This window comes from Prionailurus bengalensis, chromosome E1 (genome assembly GCF_016509475.1).
Source record: "Prionailurus bengalensis isolate Pbe53 chromosome E1, Fcat_Pben_1.1_paternal_pri, whole genome shotgun sequence".
Lineage (NCBI taxonomy): Eukaryota > Metazoa > Chordata > Mammalia > Carnivora > Felidae > Prionailurus > Prionailurus bengalensis.
Genome location: NC_057347.1, coordinates 14,707,158 through 14,726,977, shown reverse-complemented (window position 1 = coordinate 14,726,977; position 19,820 = coordinate 14,707,158). Strand labels below are relative to the sequence as shown.

Sequence of the window (19,820 nt, the reverse complement as noted above, 5' to 3'; positions counted from 1 at the left end):
GAGACCCCCCACAAACAGATGGAGGTGTTCTCAGCCCAAGTTGAATGGCAGCCCTCAATGTCCTTCACTGCAGTATCTTGGGGGACATGTTAGTTCTTCTAGACATCACCTGGTTTCTTAATGGGTGCAAGAACAGCTCATTCAGCACAGAGGCTGTAGGGCAATGTTATGAGGATGGGGGCCTTCCATCATCAACAGGCCCCACCTCTGCCTAGGGAAAGACCCTAAGGGGTGGTGTGCTTGCTAGGGAGAAGCCACTACTCTGCTAGAGTCAATCCCCACCTGCCCCCTTGCCAAACTCACAGCTGCAGCCAGAACTAAAGCTTCCCGTTGGCTGGGACTTCGTGTCCTGAAGGGGGAAGGGCTGGACTCAGGGGATCCCTGGAATTGAGATCTTGCACCCTGGGGGTCCAAAGAACCAGGGACATTCCAGGCTGGACTCTTATCAAGGCAAGAGGGGTGTTCCTGAGACGGATGTTGGCCACAGTTTAGTCCAAAGTTGTAACTGTCCTAAGAGCATCGGTCAGTGGCCTGAGGGGCAGAGCATTGACCCTTTCTGGCCCTCCCCTTGGCTGCTCACTCTCAGCCAGCCCATATATCCCTCTTCTCTGGGCAGCATCCCAGGCAGGGCCTGTCCCTGGCTGCTTGTTTTTCACTTCTCCATGCACTTTAATTAGGAGTTTCCAAGCAAGGAGGGCCTCCAGGGGAGCCCGAGGCCACAGAGCTACCTTAAAGGGCCAGCAGTGCTCACATCACCACCACCAAAAGAGGAAGATGGTGCCAGAGGGCTGGATGGGCAAACAGCCCTGGGGGACCTTTGCTCTCTAGGGCAGACCTTGTTGGGGGCCAGTCCTGCAGGTACTCTGCTCTTCCAAACGTCAAGGCTGCCTCACTGGCCACTCTGCCTTCTCTTTGGGATCACAGGAGCCCATGCCCAAGCCAGAGAAAGACTATCTAGGCTTGTGGGGCAGCCTAGGCAGAGCAATGTTGGCCAGAATCCAAACAGTTTAGGCTGTTCAAATCCTTGGACCGTCTCCCTGCCCCAGGAAAGCACCCTCAGATTTGGGGTCTTCCCAAATTGGTAGTTTTTCATATGGGAACCTTCCACACTTGGTTCTAAAGGTAAGAGCCCTCTGGTGCTCCTGAAATCAGCACCAGGACTCAATTTGGAGCTGGGCTGAGTGGAGCTGAGTTCTGTCTTGTTTGGGCAGTGGGGTCCTCTGAGTTAGAGAATGTGGCCTACCTACATGGCCTCCACTGCTTACCAGGAGGGGATACTGGGAGAGGAGCAGAAGGGAGACTTGGAGGGGGGGGTGGTGTCCACATTCACAAGACAGACTGTAGAATTCGGGCAAGGAGTCGGCAAATAGAGGAGCACTGGCCTGGGAATGCCAGGTCGGGCGGGCCGGGAGCTGAGCGGAGAAGCCTGGGCAGCCAGGAGAGCGCAACTGCTGTGTTCTGGGGGCTCGGGAGAGCCCGGTCCTTCCGGGCTAAGAGGGACTTGCGATAGCCCCGCCCCTATCATCTCCTTCCTGGTCCCCGCCCAGCAAATTCCCGCCCCTCGCTAGCGATCGGCGGTTGATCGCAATGTCTGAGCTCTCCGCGTTCTTCTAGCGCTGCCTTTTTGATCTCCACGTGGGCAGGCCAGTGATGGCGGCGCTGGTGGAGTCGGTGGCTGCAGAGCCCGGCGGCCGAAGCGGCCCTGGCAGAGGTAAGTACTACCATTCTGCGGCCGCAAGACCTCACATCGCAGGTTAGGGCCCTCAAGTTAGGGACAGAACCAGCCCCCTCTAACAGCGGCGGCCTTTCTCCACCGGACCCCGAGGGCCCCGCGGTCACTGGGCACCGCGGCTTTCGCTGGAGCCCAGAGGGACCGGTCTTCCTTTTTGCAGTCTTCGGGCTCGATCGGGAGCAGCCCTTCCTAGGAGCCTGTAGTCCTCACGCCGGAAACGCTGCCCTCCTGCCTTGGCGGGCAGACAGGCTCAGGAGGGCTCACGGATAAGGCGGACCCGACCGGGAGGAAAAGAACTGGAGCGTTGCAGCGGCCATTCTACAAGTGGGCCCTCAGGCAGTGCTTTCAGGAAAGAAGCGGGTTTCATTCACCAGGCACTTACTGAGGGCCCACTGAATGCCAGGCCTCTACTGGATGGAGGGACTAGACGACAGTCCTGCCCTCCAGGACCTCTGTCTACCGGAGAATGCTGATGTAAACAGAAGATTACAGGCACGTGATAAAGGAGGAGGAGCCTACTGGTCCTGGGGACTAATTGAGCTACTAAGGCCAGCAGCTCCCACACCCCCAAGACCACAAGGGACTTGGCCCTGTCAGAGGAGCTTTTGTGAGGGGCCCAGGGTTCTGAGCTGGTTGTTCGAAGGCCTTCGAAACACCTGAACAAAAACGATGGCAGGGGTAACAGTCACCTCTGGTCTCAGGATCCCAGCCTGCCATGCTAATTCTCCACTGCACCATCATCACTACCACCATCCATCCACAGGCAGAGGGTGAAGGGTCATGTCTAGGAGCAACCCTCCCATAGTAGTCAAGGGCCCTAGCAGAAATTCTGGCACAAACTACAGGTTCAGTAAATATTCGTTCAATACATTTCTTGCCTTCCTTGTCACATTCCCAAACTATCTGGTTCCTAAAGATATAATAGGGGTTGAGCTAAACTGAACTGTGGAGAGTAGGATGCAAATTAAGGGCTGCAGTTTTGCTATGGGCTACACTGTTTTCTTTAATCAAAGGGTTGTAATTTGCATACCTGCATTTGCTCCCACTAGACTACCAGCCCCTAAAGGGCGAAATCACTTCTCTGTCTTTACCTGTTTGCCCCCAGTCCTAATTAGAGTGTGTTCTTTCCATCTTTCCTGGGGTGGAACTATGGGACTAGGGAACTTGTTAAGTCAGTTAAATGTTTGTTGTTTGTTTCCCTTTTTTAAAAAATTTAATCTAATTTAATTATTATTATTATTAACTTTATTTCATTTTTTTTAGAGAGTGCAAAGAGGGGCAGAGGGAGAGAGAGAATCCTAAGCAGGCCCCATGCTCATCGCTGAGCCAGATGTGGGGCTCGATCCCACAATCCTGGGATTATGACCTGAACCAAAATCAAGAATCGGATACTCAACTGATTGAGCCCCCCAGGCGCCCCATTTATTTCTCTTTTAAATGAGGAGAGGGAAAAGTGTAGGAATTCATCAGTGTAGACCTAGTCAGTGGGACATGAGTAAAGAGAGCAGTCTTTTGGGGCGCCTTGGGATTCTGCTGGCTTGTGAGCTCTCTCTCAAAATAAATAAATAAACTTAAAAAAATAAAAGAGGGCAGTCTTTTAAAATAGTACCTGTAGTACTTGTAACAGTTGGCTTCTACATCTCATATTTAGGACCTCAGAACTTCAAGGTGTTCTCAGGGACTGGGGGAAGAGAGACATTTTCCCAGGGTGCTAGGGTGGCTAGGCTTTCCCTCAGAGTTGTTCTTTATCAAGGAGCAGTTGTGTGGACTTTTTTCTGTTTGTCCTCAGTACAGTCTCCTGGTATCATTTCTGTTCTCCAGAGGTAAGGTATGAACTATGCCCCATTCATGGGCTTAAGTCTCTGATTTCCAGTAATCTCTCAATCTGGAAACTAATTATGCAGCTGTCTTCCTTGCTTAATGGATTCTCTTTCCAGCTTCAGAATGAATTCAGTGGGGAAGAAGGCTGGGCCAAGCCCCTTGGCATCTGGGATCTGGGCTTGAAACTCGGGTGGTATTAACAGCTTAGCTGGGTCTGGCTCTGTTTTAGGCCAGGAGCCAACTCAGGCCTTGCGTTGTCCTAGGTCGAGCCCCTCGGGGACGCTTGGCCAATCAGATCCCCCCTGAGATCCTGAACAACCCCCACCTGCAGGCAGCCATTCAAGTCTTGCCTTCCAACTATAACTTTGAGATTCCCAAGACCATCTGGAGGATTCAACAGGCTCAGGCCAAAAAGGGTGAGCCCTCAAGCTTTGAGATGGGGTAGGGGTGGTGAGGTTGCCTGGCTCAGTCAGGGGTAGTAGCCCCATCCCAGCATTTTTCCAGCCCTCGGCTCTCATGTCTCTGCTCTTGTCTTTCAGTGGCCTTGCAAATGCCTGAAGGCCTTCTCCTTTTTGCCTGCACCATTGTGGATATCTTGGAAAGGTGAGGCCTGGGGCACTGGAGAAGAAGCTGAGCCAAGGTTTTCCCCATGCCTGTTACAGCTCTGCCTGTTGACATTTTTTTCCTTCTGGACCTTGACCTTACCCTATCTCCTCCCATAACCATACACACACAAAGGGAAAAAGCCAAAACTAAACTCCCAGCCTGCTGAGATCCCAGCCTGTCCTGCTTGGTTTTGTCCATATAACTCTCTTTCCCTAAAATATTTAGGGGGGAGGAATGAGTCAATTCCAGTATATTCAAAGCTGAGTCCAGAGCAGGTGGTGGGGTCTGAAGAGGAACCTAAGAATCCTTGGTGCTGACCCGGAATGAGCTCAGTTGCCAGCATCAGGTCTAGCCAGGGTGAACTTTTTTCTCTGGCACACTTGGGGGAGTAGGGCAAAGAGGGGCTTGGTGCGGGAGAAATGTCTAGGAGATGGTATTCAGTTCCTCTTCCCTCTAAGTTTCTTCATTACAATGAGACATCCTTGGGGGTCGGGGGTGGGGAGTGCTCAGCCATCTGGAACCAGCACTGGAACAGGGAGGGGGAATGGAGAAAGGGGAGGTCATCTCGTGATGGGAACCTCCCACTTCCCTGCTGCTGCCCTCCCCCACCCTGCTTCTCATCCTGCTGCCACAGACTCACTTCCCAGCTCCCACCCTCTTGCCCCTTGGGGATGCTCTCTGGGGCTCAGGCCAATTTGCATACATTTTAATCTATAAAAAATTAAGTGCTCTGGCTGACTCAGATGCCTGGGCTGCATTTTAAGGAGTTGAATAATCTGCTTCTGTGCACAGACTGATTTGGGGAAGGGGGAGGAGGGGCGGATGCTGACTGACAGTAGCTCAGCTTTCCCCACCACACCCCCAGGAGAGGAATGGGGAGACTCTGGTCACCAAGCCAGGCCCCACGCCCCAGGGGTGGGTCTCTCAGGGAAGAACTGGTCCTCCAGTTGCATTACCATGGTGAATTTGGGGAGTGTGGGGTCTTCCCCACCCACCCCTGTCCCCTAGTGATTCAGGCCTGGCAGCAGATCTTATGGCAATGTGTTGGCCAGAGCCCACTCTTTCTGACGCACAAGGTATGTGGGTGGTGCCATGTGCTGTGGGGGAGCTGTTCATGGGTCCCCCCATCCTGGGCACAGAGGGCCCTAACTAAGGGTGGGGATCCCAGCCTATAGCAGGGGGTCTGGGTGACAGGGAGGCTGTGTGTACCCATACGTGCCTGCCCACGCACACCACAGTGTCAAGGCCTGGGAGTGGGTGCCTTTGCATGTGTATACGCACTCATTGCTCTGGGTGGGATGATCGGGGCATCAGAGGTCTGTATTTGACCCCGTGTATGCCCAGCTGAGGGGTGGGGGTCCTTCCTGCAATCTGAGCTTGGACAGAGGAACTGGGTGCTACAGAGACCATCCTCATAGAGCTACACAGTTCCAGGAGCTGCTGCCAGGACTGGGGGATGTGGCAGCTGGGCTCCTCCTACTCTTTGTTGGCAGAAGTGGCAGCTGCCAGCCCAAGTGATTGTGGGGGGTAGGGAGAGAGGAGCTGGGCCCTGAGATACCCCACAGGGGTAGGTCTCTCTCCCACCTCACCCTTGTGTCACCATCTCATTGTTCCCCTGGCTCCACTCCCCCCACCCCACCCCGTCCCCCCCACAGGTTCACAGAGGCCGAAGCGATGGTGATGGGTGATGTGACGTATGGGGCCTGCTGTGTGGATGACTTTACTGCAAGGGCCCTGGGAGCTGACTTCCTGGTGCACTATGGCCACAGCTGCCTGGGTACGGTGGGCCGGGATCTAGGCAGGGAGGCAGAGGGGCAGAACTGCATGCTAATCCCCCATCACAGTGCCTTCTTGTCTTGCTTGCAGGCAGGAGGTCCCTCCCAGTTTCTGGGATGGCCTTGGCCTTCCTGCTCTGCAGGTGGATCTTTCCTTTGGATTTGGTTGCCTTGGAAACAGTGTTGCTGTCCCAGATGTGGGTGTTTGAAAGGCTGTTGGTGGTAGAGCAGGCTGGGCCCCTGGCCGAATGACAGAGAAGGAGCTTCTGAGGGACCTGTGACCGCCACCCCCCTCACACCCCCTCCTTTTATCCCTAGGCTGAAGCCACTGGTCCTGGCTGCACAGAGGCTTTGGCCCTGGCAGGCCCTCTGCCCCTCTGGCTTTCCAAAATAGTCTCCTGATCTCTACCCTCCTCCCAGTTCCCATGGACACCTCGGTCCAAGACTTCCGGGTGCTGTACGTCTTTGTGGACATCCGGATAGATACTACCCACCTCCTGGATTCTATCCGCCTCACCTTCCCCCCAGCCAGTTCCCTTGCCTTGGTCAGCACCATTCAGTTTGTGTCAACCTTACAGGTAAGTGGACAGATGGCACCATCCTCCAGACTATTCCTGGGGTCCCATGTGAGGTGCTCCAGGCTGGTCCTCTGGCTCTGGCTCTCTCCCCTCACCCACTTGCTTCCCTTCTGTCATTATCCCTACAGGCAGCTGCCCAGGAGCTGAAAGCTGAGTATCGTGTGAGTGTCCCACAGTGCAAGCCCCTATCTCCTGGGGAGATTCTGGGCTGTACATCCTCCCACCTGCCCAAAGAGGTGGAGGCTGTTGTGTAAGTGAAAAATGGGGGGCCAGTTATAGAGACATAAGAAGTGTACCCTAGAAGGGAGCCTGATGTTCATCATATAGGAAAGAAAACGGAGTCTAAAGCTCCTTAACTGTTTGCTCAAGGTCACCATGTAAAATGGGGACCACATAGGGTTTCAGGTTTCCTGTCTCCCTCTCAGGTGCTCTGTCCATCTAGGAGGCTAGGCCCAGAGTGGGCAGGAGTCAGGGGGCCTCACAGCAGGGGCTGAAGGTGGGCTAGAAATGGTGGGAATATAATTGGAGAAGATAGATGGGCACGCCCAGGCTGCAGCCCCATTAATTTAGCATCCGGACAGCTAACAAGCAGGAGCAGCATGTCTCCTGCCGCCTAATTATTTTAGGTAATGGAAATGCTTAATGTTGTGTGAATGCAGCCAGCCTCAGAGCCGACAGCTCCCCCGGCTGGGACTGGGGAGGGGAGCCCCATTCCTGGCTAATGGAATGAAACAGGGAGGGGCACTCCCCTGACTCAGCCCCACCTCTGGGGCTGCAGATGCTGGCCCCACAGGCCTTGCTGCTCCCACACAGAACACCCCTGCCCCTAGACAGGCCCACATCAGGGCCTTCCCCAGCCCAGACCTTGCAGCCCTACTCCCCAGGGGCATTCCCCCTGTGCCTGTGCCCGCATAATTCTGAGCTCATAGACACCTACCCTTGGGGGCTTCAAGGTGTGTGTTGGAGGGAGGGACACTCTTGAGTGTTGGCCATTCATCACAATTCAGTGTGCTCTCCAAGAAAGAAGGAGCTGCCATGGCAGATTGTCCTTTGTCTCTGGCTTCTCCTTGGCCCGGGAAGCTACTTTTAAGGACAGTATCTCCCAGGGCATGCTTGAATACATCCTGGGTTAAACCTAGAATCAAGTCCAAATAGACTGCTTAATAGCTGTGTGACTTTGGGCAAGTTTCTTAACATCCCTGAACATCCGTTGTATCTCTTGTAAAATGGAGAGAGACACTATAGGTAGCTTGGAGGATTATTTGATAAGACTGAGTGAAGTCCTACATGTCAAGTGCTTAGCCCAGGCCTGGTGCGCAGAAGGCACAAATCCAATACGGTAGTTGTTACAACTCAGTAACAGGACCTGAGAGCCAGTTTGGGCGGAAAGACCCAATGTCTACCCTGAAACCACGTTTACAGCATCATTGATACATTGAACACTACTTGCCAGGTTTGTGTTGAGCTAGGTGAGGGAGAACCTGTCCTACCACCTCCAAGTTAGGATCTCTGGACCCCTGACTGGCCTTCCCATGGTACTGGCTGCCCCTCTACTCTTCCTCCAGAAGGTTGAGCAGTGGGGAGCAGTTCTTAGATTCTACATTACTTAACTAGAGGGGCCTTACACTCCTCTGATTCAAACTCCTTATTTTGCATGTGAGGAAACCAAGGCCTCCCAGGAGGTGAAATAAATGCCAGTTCCCTCTCTCTCTCTCTCTCTGTCTCTCTCTCTGTCTCTCTCTCTCTCTCTCTCTCTCACACACACACACACACACACACCAGCACAGCGGGCCAAGAACTCAGCCTGGACCTCCAAGCCAATGCCTTCCTTTCCACTCCACGCTTACCATCCCCTTTCTACCATTGCAGATATCTTGGAGATGGCCGCTTCCATCTGGAGTCTGTCATGATTGCTAACCCTAGTGTCCCTGCTTACCGGTATGGGCTGAGCTGGGATGACCCACTAGGGAGGGGGTGGGACTCCCTGCCACTGAGGTCCTCGATTGGCCAAAACTTCCTCATTCTCTGGTACTTCACAGCCAGCAGCCCTAAGGATCTAAGGTACTTGGGTTCTGAATCTGGGGGTCAGACCCAGGCTGCTGCTCCACAGTACCCACCCATCCCCTGGTATTTACAATGAGATCGTAAACCCCTCTCCCACCTTTGCCTGTTCCAGCTATGGGACTGATCTTTCCAATGACCGTCTCTGCTCTTGCCTCTGTTCCTAATTACCTGCATGGAGCCTGAAGGTTCAGCAGACCAAGGGGCTGGGTCGGGGAGCTATGTGTACAACATACACTGTGAATGGCTGTCACTGTGACCCTGATAACTTCTTTTCCAGATATGACCCATACAGCAAAGTCTTATCCAGAGAGCACTATGACCACCAGCGCATGCAGGCCAACCGCCAAGAAGCCATAACCACAGCCCGCTCAGCTAAATCCTGGGGCCTTATCCTGGGCACTTTGGGCCGCCAGGGCAGCCCTAAGATTCTGGAGGTCAGCGGGTTGGGGATGGCCTCTAGAGGAGGGGACTGACTAGAAACCCAGCTGGGAAAATCAGTAGGCTAACAAATTTAGACTTGGCTGCTTGATTATGGTGACCTGAGCTTGGCCTCCCTCTTCCAACAGCACCTGGAATCTCGGCTCCAAGCCTTGGGACTTCCATTCATGAGGCTGCTGCTCTCTGAGATCTTCCCCAGCAAGCTTAGCCTGTTTCCTGAGGTGGATGTGTAAGTTTCTTCCCCTTACCTCTCTAGCTATGACTCTGGCTAAGAAAGCTTAGATCTGAGTCCTGCCCAGCACACATTGAAGACTGGAGTGAATGGGAATTGCTTCCATGACATTTTAATGTTTACAGAGCACTCATTCAGCAGGGGCTACCCTTGGCTATGGGTCACCCCACTCTAGCGTGGGGGCTCACAGGTAGCTGCAATTATAACGTGCGAGATGAGTTTGAGGAGTGGTTGGCACCTGCAGAATTTGATTCTGGGGATATTATCACAGATGAGCTGCCCAGCCCCTGCCCTCAGAAAGCTCATAGTCACTGGAGGAAACAGGAGAAAACAAGCAATGCTGTAGTGTTATTCTAAACAGCATTAGGTGACAATCTTTACTTTAGAATGAATAGTAAGCATTCATTGGGTGTGCTGGGGACACAGTCATGTTTTTCATCATGCTGCCCAGGAGAAGGGGAGCACCCCCCTCCTTGGGTTTGACCTGACTTCCCTTTCCAGGTGGGTGCAAGTGGCATGTCCACGCCTTTCCATTGACTGGGGCACAGCCTTCCCCAAGCCGCTGCTGACACCCTATGAGGTAACACCAAGTTGTGAGAATCCCTGAGGTAGAGTGGGCTTTGTACTGGTTCTGTCAAGGGAGGGATCTGGAGAGGGGTGGGTGAACAGCACTTAGTTACAGCTGAGTCACTTCCTAGTTGTGCGGCTTTGGGCAAGTCCTTTAACCCCTCTGAGCCTCACATTTCCTTTCTGTGGCATGGGGATAATACGACCTTGATAGGCCCTCATGAAGACTGAATTAAGAAATCCTGCCCAGAAAAAGTCAGCAAATGTTATTGTCCTGTTGTCCCCCACTAGGCAGTGGTGGCCCTGAGGGACATTTCCTGGCAGCAACCCTACCCCATGGACTTCTACGCCGGCAGTTCCTTGGGGCCGTGGACAGTGAACCACGGACGGAACCGCCCCCCCCAGGCCCTGGGCCGGCCGTCGCTGACGAAGGTAGGCAGGGACTGCAAGCAAGGAGGACAGACCAAAGGCGCGGCCTCGCACTGGCCGCCTCCCTAGCGACGCGAGCCGAGGCCGCCGCCGTGCGGTCGCTGCGGAGAATGCACGGGAGCAGGGTGGAGGACGTCGCAGAATTGAGACCCTGACCAAAGTCTGGGACCTCAGATGCAAATGCAGGAGGAGCCCACGCGCCCTACTCCAGCAGCGGCCTGCGACGATTGCAGCTGCAGAGAAGAAAAGGGAGCGCCGCTCATTCCGTAGACCCTCCTTGGTCTCAGGTATCCACCCCTCCTCCGGCCACACCTTTCCCCTCCGGGTTGTTCTGGGAACGCCCGCTCGCTCTATGGCCCGCCTTCGGGGTGGTGCCAGCATTTGGTCCCGCCCCTTGCATATTCGACTTCCGCTCGGGGAAAGTCTGCTTCCGGCCCCTGGCGCGTTGCCCGGCAAGATGGCGGCTCGGCGGCCGCTGCGGGTGTTGGGGCTGGCGGGATTCCGACAGAGCGAGCGGGCCTTCCGCGAGAAGACGGGAGCCCTGAGGAAGGCGCTGCGGGGCCGCGCCGAGCTCGTGTGCCTCAGCGGCCCGCACCTGGTCGCAAATGCCGCGGGCCCCGAGAGCGTCGGGCCAGCCTCCGGCGAGACGGCCCTGCCCGGTGAGACGGCCCTGCCCAAGAAAAGCACGGAGTCTTTTATCTAGCGTCGTCTCCACGACACCCTTTGGCATACCCCCACGCTGTATCCTCGCCTCATTCCTTCCCTCTGCCCGTACCCTTCATTTCTTCCTTCCCAGCCTCACAGGCTTCCTCCTTGATGTGTCATCCCCCTTTCTCCGTGCCACCCTGTTCTCCACCTCATTTCCCCCAGACTTTCTCCCTTCCCCTCAGCCGCCTCTCTTTCCTTACTGTCACTCCCAAATCCTCCGTGCCTCTCTTTTTCATTTCTTCTCCCCTAGATACCCGCTTGCTCTAACCCCATCCTTTCCCCTATATCACTTTAGAGCCCTGCCTTCCGGAGGAGCAGCCTCGAGGCTGGTGGTTTTCAGAACCGGAAGCAGACGTTTTCAACGCCCTGAGCCATCCCACAGTGTGCAGAGGTCTGGAGGAAGCCTTGGGAACTGTGGCACAGGCACTGAAGAAACTGGGGCCTTTTGATGGGCTCCTTGGTTTCAGCCAGGGGGCCGCGCTAGCAGCCCTTGTGTGCGCCCTTGGCCAAGCGGGAGATCCTCGCTTTCCCTTGCCAAGGTTTATCATCCTGGTGTCTGGTTTCTGTCCCCGGGGCCTTGGACTCAAAGAACCCATCCTGCAGGGCCCCTTGTTGCTGCCTTCCCTCCATGTTTTCGGGGACACTGACTGTGTCATCCCCCCTCAGGAAAGTATGCAACTGGCTAGCCGATTCACTGGAGCCATCAACCTCACCCACTCTGGTGGCCATTTCATTCCAGCAGCTGCAGCCCAGCGCCAGGTCTACCTCAAGTTCTTGGACCAGTTTGCAGAGTGAAAGATAAACAGGGGCTCTGCCCCTGTATCCCCTACCCCCACATGACCTTGGGGCAGCCTCTGGACTCCAGCCTCCCCGTCTTTCCCCTGTTCTGGGAGCTCAAGTGCTGTAGTGTTCCTCCCTATCACCAGTTAAGAGACATATCAGTTTTTTAGACTCAAATTATCATAAGCCCAGCTCTACACTCAAGAAAAAAGGGAGCAGGATACTCAAACATGACGTCTGATACTCAAACGTGAAAAAGGCCAGTGGACCCCTGGATGAGTGGAGGGTGGCATGGGAAAAGCAGGGGCTGGCACTGTGACTGCCACATAATAAAGTGGTGATTTGGATTTTGAGCATCTTTTTCCTTACACAGAAAAACCCATTTTGAAACCGAAGTCTGGATTTCTGGCCTTCCATACAACCTCCAGGGAAGCACCAAACAGGGAAGTGTTTGCAGTTGTGAGTCTCCAGGACAAGCTTGTGAGTGCACACGTTTGGTAGAAGTCTTAAGTCCCAAGCTGAAGGGAAGGAGACCTTGGTGGCTGAGTTGGAAGAGTTTACATCTGAGAAGTTTTGGGAAGAGGTCCCCTGGCATGGTTCTGCCTGGGCTACAGAGTTAGGGTTCCTCCATCCTGATCCCTGAGGGTTGTGTGCTAGTCTGTCAGACTCTGGCATCTTGGGTTCTCTGCTTTCTCCTCCAGAACTGCTGTAGACCCTCTGAACTACCAGCTTGAAGGGTGGGATGATGCTCAACCTTGGGTAGAGGCCCAAGCCTGCACAGAAGAAACCCTATTACAGCCCTGACCTCATCTACAGAGTTTCTGGGGTTGATGCTACTCCACAAGGATCCAGCCAAGGCCTAAGGAGCCCCTCCAGTTCTTGAGTACAGTTAGTTGTTCCTAAGCTGTCACTAGGTCCACTTTTGCTATTTGCCCTACTTCTAGTGCCTCCACCTGTGGCCCGCCCTGCACTGATTTCAGCCCTGCCTCTGCAGGTTCACCCGCCTGTTCCTTTTCTGAAAGATTACAAGAGGCCCTGGTCTAACCCTCATGCACAGTTGCCCCCAGGGAGGTTAGTAATTGAGTAGGAATTAGGATTAGGGGATACAGCACAAATACTCCAGCCTGCCCTGAGCCAATCAGACTAACATCCCTTAAATTGCCCCTAATCCTGAGTTCTTCACTACACATAGCACTTGTCTAAGATGAAAAAGCTGGAGTTACCAACCCCCCTTCCCCCCAGTCACCACCAGACACCCAGCTTACTGGATTTAGGACCTTTACAGCAGAAACTGAGGATGGGAGGATAGTTCTCCCTTGCTACAGTCTGCCTCTGCCTTGCTCTTGGTGTTTAAAGGGATCCCTTTTTTGGCAAAAAAAAAAAAAAAAGGAGACTCAGAAATGAACTGAATTGCTCCTACAGACCTGTTGGATTTGGCCCATTGGATTTTTAAAAATACTCAATTTTTGATACTTAAGGTTTTCAGAATTTCACCCACACAAATCAGATTCCTGGCTTCTCTGGAAATAAGCAGTTCAGAATGGAATACAATGGATCTGCAGTTCAGAGCTCACATGCCCCCATGGCAGTCGTGGGCTGCCCCCTTTAGCAATGTCCCGAGGTATGAAAATGATGACAATTGCTACCACAGCAGTTGCTACTTTGAATTATTTTGAGGACTAAAGGAGAGAGGGCAAGGTAATAGTGGGGAATGAATTTTTAGTCAGGGCTTAAAATTAGAAGGATGACGGTAGAGAACAGTATTAGGTGGGGCGGAAATCTTCATGTTTGGTGTGAGGAGAATTCTCCTTCCCTCACCTCCTGCTTCAAGAACAGAAAATGTCCCCTGGTCCCAAACAAGTGAGATACATCCTGTCCTGTCATGTCTTCCAGGAACAACGGATTCTGTTAGGGGTTATTGCCCCCCCACCACACACACATTCTGTGGACCACTTGTGTCAGAATCATGTCAAAACTTAGATTCCTGGGGCCAGCTCCTGACCTACTGAGTCAATCACTGGGACCCAGGAATCTGCATTTTGGCAAACTCTGGACGTTACCATGCAACACAACTTATGAAAACCACTGCCTTAGAGTAAAAGCCTGGTAAATATGTGCTATTGGTGGTGGGGGGGGGTGGGGAACCCACATGATTGTCATGCACTCTACTAGGGAGGGAGAGAAAGCTCTCCAGGTAAGAATTATTCTAATAGTTTCAATTTATAACTAAGGGAAATGTCCAGAGGACAGAAAAAGGAATACCATTTATTGAGTGCTAACTGGCCAGATACTGTGATAAGCACAATCTTCTGAGTTGCCCAATTTAATCTCACAACTTCCTGAGGTGGATACTGTTATTAATTTTACAACTGAGTAAACAGGCACAGAAGCTAAGTAACTTACCCAATCTTGGATTCAGATCCAGAACTCACATTCCTGACCTTTGCTAGTCATTGTTTTCTTTCCTGCACCGTAGAAGATGAGCAGAGGGCACCCACCACTCACTACTGTTGGGCTATATGTGGTCTGGGTCTCACCTTCCTACCATAAAATAGGTTGGGGGTGGGGTGCACTCAGTGAATTCTAAGATACTAAAAAACTACTATCAGTCCTCTGGTTTCTCCTCCCCTGACCATCTTCTCCAGATAGGTTAGAATTGCAATCAACTTGGTATTTTCAGAATATCCCTACCGTTTCTCTTTTCTACCTCTCACTCCATCTTAGATACCTAAAGCTCTTGAGAGAGTCCCCGAGCAAAGAACCCCTCAACAGCCCCAGTCCCAGATCTGCTCAGAAAGGTGTGCTCCCCTCCCGTTATTCTGCCTAAGTGCCCAGTGTTGGGGTCTTGCCAGTGCCACCACACCCTCACAAAGACATAGCAGCCTAGTAGAATACTTTAGGTTGAAATTGCATTCTGCGGTTTCCAAAGGCTTTTACTCACGTGATCCTATTTGATCCTCACAAGTCTGCCAAGAAGGAAGGATCATTATCCCATGTTGCACAAGGCTCAGAAACAACACAGCCCCTTAAATAATAACCAGTTGGTGATGAAGCCAGGTTGGACCTCCTATTTCCCAGTGCACTACTCATATCTGCATACACTACAGTCTGTCCACAGATGTCCACTGGATTCCAGAATCAAGTACATTTAATCTAAGACCAGGGTCCTCGAGTGGGAGGAAGGAAGCATGTGGGCATTGACTAGCTATGAGACCAGCACCAATTGTCTTAAAAGTAGTTTAGCAAAGGAGGGGGTATGGAGAAGTAACAAAAAAATTGATTAATGAGCGGCAGGACTAGGTTGCACTAACCACTCCCCAGCACTGTCCCTAGGGAGGTCCAGCACCCAATGCCCATCAGTCAACCCCTGCAGTGGGTGGTGATGGTGGTGGCAGATGACATAAGCATGGTTTTGAAGAAGTTCCTCACACTTCCCCGGACCAATAGGACTTCAGCCCTTCTCACATTCGCTCCCCCACTTTAGGGCTAATTTGAGTCACTATCTCAAATTGGAATCCAGCACAGATTGAGGTGAAGCTGCTGACACATTCAGACAATGCTTTACTGACCGGGTTACCTTTACAAGCACACTGGCTTCCTGAGGCTTGGGAATCCTTATCATCCTACATGGAATAGAAGAACGAGTGGGGAGAAGAGTGAGGGAAGGCTGTGACTCCATCAGGAAATGAGTTCAAGGATTAGTCTTGCTTTCTGCCTACCCAGCGAGGGGGTCCTGGAAGAATGAAGTTGTGGCATATTTAGAAAAACTTTCCTCCGTCTATTCCATTCAGTCCCCAGGCCTTCAGGTCCCAGTAGTCTCCCTCCCACCGAGGAGATAAAAAGAACACAAATCTCAGAGCTACCCCTTCTCTCGCCATCCCCTGGCTGCAACCCTCTTGGCTAAGAAAACAGGATGGTCACTGAGGCGGACGGTCAGACATACGCCCCAGACCGTGCCTTCTCTGCCTTGGTAGATGCGCAAGCAGTCAGACCCTACGGTAGCCCGCCCCGCAGAACCGCACCTCCCTCCGCCCCGGCAGATACATCCGATCTTGACTTGCCGCCCCCGCTTCCTCCTGCTCCTCCTGGTCTCCCCCCTCCGGGGCTGGCAGATCCCAGCGCGGTGCGGCGCGTGGGCGTGCTGCGGGGCGACCATGGCTGTAGACTGTTACCTCCGGTTCCCACAGTAACAATCGAAAGCCACGGTTGCCCTGGAGACGCGGGGGCGGGGCGCGCGCTGCTGACGGCACCGCGGCAGCTCCCGTTAGGCAGTCGTCAGGGCAGAGAATTTTGGGGAAGGGGGGAGCGGGGGTAGCGCGCGCGACGGGGACCTGGCTCGGGGGCTGTGCGATGTGCGTGTAAGCTGGCCGGCCCTCGTAGCCTCTGGTGACCAGGGACCTGACGGCCGGATCGTAGCTCCTGCGCTGGATCAGCACCGCGGACAGCGGCGGCGCGGGCAGCGCGCGCAGAGCTTAGGGACCCTGGGGGACAGAGGGGCCGGGGGCGCGGCAGGTGGCCGGGTCCGCGGTCCTGGGGCGGGGCCAGGCGTCGGTGGCCGTGACTGGAGACTGTTACTGAGGGCGGCCCGGGCAGTAAGCAGTCTAGAGCCAAGGTGCCGGCGCGCTGCCCGGGCGGGGGTGCCTCCGTCGCCCGCAGCTGGGGGCGCTGCTGCTCTTCCTCCCCCGCGTCTCCCGCCTTTCTCGGCCCAGCGCTTGCAGACAGGCACGCGGCCCTTGACGTCAAAGCCCTGTGACGTCAAATATGTCCCTGCGGAGAGGCACTTCCGGCGGCGGGGGAGGGGTCAGTGGGGTGGGGCGGGGCAGTCCGTCTGAGGCCCCGCCCCCGCCTGGTCCTGAGAGGACAGCTCCTCGCGCAGAGGCGGGAATTCGGGGGCGCTAAGGGACTAGCCCGACGGGATGGGACGGGGAGGGGGTGCCCGGCTGGATGCGGGGTGGGGGTCCCGAGAGAGCCGTGGCTGGGTCGGCGGGAAGGTGGGCGTCTGTCTTTTACCGGCGGCCCGGCTCAGCCGGCCGGGGGCAGCAAGGCTGAGTCACCGCGCTGCGGGGAGGGGGAGGAGGGGGCGCCTCGCCTGGGGCGTCAGCACCTTCGCCCCACTTTCTTGGGAGGATGGCGCAGGAGCCCCAGGAAATGTCGCGGGGACTCTGGGGTCCGTCCTCTCTTCGATGCTCCTCCGAAGTGGCTGCGTCTTCATCCGGGCGCGGGCAGGTTGCTGCACGGGGTTCTGGGTACGCCTCCGGCCGGCTCCACCAGCTGCGTGGGGATCCTCGTCCCCCACCCTGCTCCCAACCCCACCCCGTAGGGGGCCTCCAACCTGCCGCCTGCCGGTCTCCTCATTGCCCTCCCGTCCGTGTCCGTACATCGGTCCATCGGTAGCCCGTCGGCCGGTCAGTCCCACTTACCTGTCGGGCCGCGTCGCGCCCGCTCCCGCTCGCCTCCTGCAGCCGGGCTGGCGCCGCCGCTTTTATAGGCGCGCGTAGTACTCGTGCGGCGGCTCATTCATGCGGCCGCGGCTCCTACACACTGACGCGCTGCAGACGTCAGCAGGGAATTTAGGAAACGGGAAGAGGGGCTATTTATAGTGGCAAGGCGGGGGGTTGGGGGGGGACCAAGGCGACGGGGAGCTGGGAGGGGGAGGAAGGCTCACGGAAGCAGGAACAGGGAGGGGGCGCCCGGGCCCCTGTGCCAGCCTACAAAGGGTTAACTTTCCGGAACTGCGGGCTGGGGGCCGGCTGGAGGATGGTGCAGGGAGGGCGCACGGTCCGTTACTCCTTTATTCACTCAGGGACACCTGGAGGTGCAATCCCACCTAGCGCCCTGCCTTCCGGGTAGCCCCCATTCCCACTCCTCAGTTCCTGAACCCGACGGCTCTGTGGCGTCGCAAGATGACCCTCGGCGGCGTTATACCCCGCATGGCCACTGCAGTGCCGTCACCTTGGGGCAGGAGGTACAGGAGAGGAAGCTACATCCGAGGAGGGGCTAAGGCAGCATGTAGAACTGTGGCGTCGGGGAGATGAGGGAAGAAGAGTGGAGGAGCCCAGGGCTTTCAGAAGCTTTTAGAAGGAGTCTGGGCCTAGAAAGGAAGGCCTATTGGGGGGGCCGGGGGGGGGGTGTCCAGGTACCAGTTGGGAGCTGGAGATCCCACAAAAGTTGAGGAAAGTGGCTTGGACCCCCCAGAAATTGAGCAAGGGGTTCCTCCATGGGGGATCTGTGGGAAAGGTGGCAGAAGGGGGTGACTGGAAGAGGAAGCCTCAGCAAATGGAGGGGAGGAAGGCAGGTTGGAGGTGTCAGTTTTGGAGCCTGGCCCCGAGCAGACCCCATTTAGGACCCGTTTGTGGGCACTGGCAGAGCTCATATGAGGGTTATAATGAGTGAGGGAGACCAAGGGCTCAGCAGCTTGGAGGGCAGAGAGAGGTCTCCAGAGGGTGGAGGGGCAAGACCACTTCCCGGAGGAGAGTTTCTGGAGGTGTGAGTTGACAGGAAGGGCCTATGCCATGTGGGGCAGAATTCCCCTGAACAAGAACAGGGAAATGTATGATCCTGGCTCCATCAGTTGAGGGAAGTTCTAAATGTTGGAGGGTGAATGTGTTCAGAGGGAGGAGATGGATTGGGGGCCGGGGGAGCAGTGCCAGGCTAGTAGGGTAGGTCAAAAGTAGGGAGGGAGGGAAAGGTCAAAGACTGAAGAAGAGTGAAGGCCACAGGAAGACAGCAAAGCTAGCGGCAGGGCTGTAAGATCCTCCCATACAGATGTAAGGACAGCTTGAGGGTAGGGATGGAGCCAATGAGTTGACTTAGGGAGTGGGAATCCCTGGAGAGTGTTGAAGAAAATCAAAGACAGTGGGCACAATGGACACTGCACAAAAGAGACACTGGGCTGAGGGGCTCCTTTTGGGGCTAGGATCTGGTCCCCTCAAGATTACAGGAGAGGTCCTGCACAACCTTTGGAATCTAGCCTCCTGGAATCCCCGCCCACCCCGCCCCCTGCTTTTTTTTTTTGCCTCCAACCTTTGTCTCTGTGGTTCTTTTCTCCAGGACTGCCTTTCTACCTGGGGGGAGAACTCCTATTCATCCATCAAAGCCCATCTTTAAAGAGTGGTTTTCTGAGGAGCCTTTCTGCCTTTCTCCAGCACTCCATACACCTTTTTATTTTTCCCCCCACCTCAGTGCAGAACACATCCATCCCTCGTCCAACATGTTGGGGGCCATCTCCCCTAGAGGCGGCAGCTCCGGAACCTACCGTTTTCATTCTTGGAAGCTCACTGCAACCCTAGCGAGGGGACCGTGGGGAGATGGAGGAGAGGACTGGAATAAAATGAATCCAGAACATGGAGTAGAAACAGGGTGAGGGCAGAGTCAGAACGCAGTGGGAGTCTTTAGGACCGGCGGGGACCATGGCCCCGAGGCCGTGAAGATGGCAGCGAAGGAAAGAGAGCCTCTGGGGGGCGCCCGAGACCTTAGTGTCTGTCAGGGACCGCGAGTGGCCGCGCCAGCGGCCCCTCAGTGAGTGACTCAGCTACTACCTCTGGCGGGGGCGTGGGGGTGGAGGACCGCTCGAGGGGCGGCAAGCGCGGCACCCACCCGCCCAGCGGCCCTAGGCGGTTGCTAAGCTCTCCAAGGCCTCAGAGAGACGCGATCTGGGCGAACCTCATCGGTTACTATGGTAACTCTGCGTCCCAGCCTCTTGCTCGCGACAGCTGAGAGAGGCGCAGCCAATCAGAAGCTGCAGGCGTTCTCCGGGACCCACTACCCACCCCCCACCCCCCACGTGTGGGCAGGGGTCAGAAGGTGCGGGGAGGAGGCGTAGCAGGGGCCGTGGAGACCTGGCACTCACAGGCCCGGTGCGGCGGCGGGGCCACGCGGGGCCACTTCCGGAGTAGCCGTGCGAGTGCCCACGCGCCAGTGCGGGATCTCCTCCCTCCCAGAAGGGGCATCACCTCAAGAACCGGGCCTTCTCGGTGGGGTGCAGAACTTTGCCCGGGGATCCCCGGTTGCCGGCCCTGCTGTCACGTTTGGGGTTAGTGTGTTGGAGACAAGTGCAAGCAGGTCCCTCAAAATGGCTCACACGGGGAATC

The 19,820-nt window shown here is 55.2% G+C and overlaps 2 protein-coding genes across 2 annotated transcripts; both read left to right on the top strand.

Moving 5' to 3' along the window:
• Positions 1 to 1,581: 1,581 nt before the first annotated feature.
• On the top strand, positions 1,582 to 10,529 carry DPH1 (diphthamide biosynthesis 1). Its single transcript, XM_043583454.1, has 12 exons — positions 1,582 to 1,711; positions 3,817 to 3,969; positions 4,093 to 4,156; positions 5,815 to 5,936; positions 6,355 to 6,512; positions 6,641 to 6,762; positions 8,382 to 8,450; positions 8,854 to 9,010; positions 9,143 to 9,243; positions 9,748 to 9,826; positions 10,105 to 10,245; positions 10,417 to 10,529. Exons 1-12 carry the CDS (start codon positions 1,651 to 1,653, stop codon positions 10,510 to 10,512), a joined length of 1,323 nt encoding a protein of 440 aa, XP_043439389.1. The 5' UTR covers positions 1,582 to 1,650; the 3' UTR covers positions 10,513 to 10,529.
• On the top strand, positions 10,478 to 12,077 carry OVCA2 (OVCA2 serine hydrolase domain containing). Its single transcript, XM_043583455.1, has 2 exons — positions 10,478 to 10,901; positions 11,246 to 12,077. Exons 1-2 carry the CDS (start codon positions 10,595 to 10,597, stop codon positions 11,743 to 11,745), a joined length of 807 nt encoding a protein of 268 aa, XP_043439390.1. The 5' UTR covers positions 10,478 to 10,594; the 3' UTR covers positions 11,746 to 12,077.
• Positions 12,078 to 19,820: the final 7,743 nt, after the last annotated feature.

Coding starts and splice junctions, on each gene's coding strand:
- DPH1 (XM_043583454.1), top strand. CDS start 1,651: ATGGCGGCGCTGGTGGAGTCGGTGGCTGCAGAGCCCGGCGGCCGAAGC. Junction 1,712..3,816: donor CCGAAGCGGCCCTGGCAGAG/GTAAGTACTACC, acceptor GCGTTGTCCTAG/GTCGAGCCCCTCGGGGACGC. Junction 5,937..6,354: donor CTATGGCCACAGCTGCCTGG/GTACGGTGGGCC, acceptor CCCTCCTCCCAG/TTCCCATGGACACCTCGGTC.
- OVCA2 (XM_043583455.1), top strand. CDS start 10,595: ATGGCCCGCCTTCGGGGTGGTGCCAGCATTTGGTCCCGCCCCTTGCAT. Junction 10,902..11,245: donor CGGCGAGACGGCCCTGCCCG/GTGAGACGGCCC, acceptor ATATCACTTTAG/AGCCCTGCCTTCCGGAGGAG.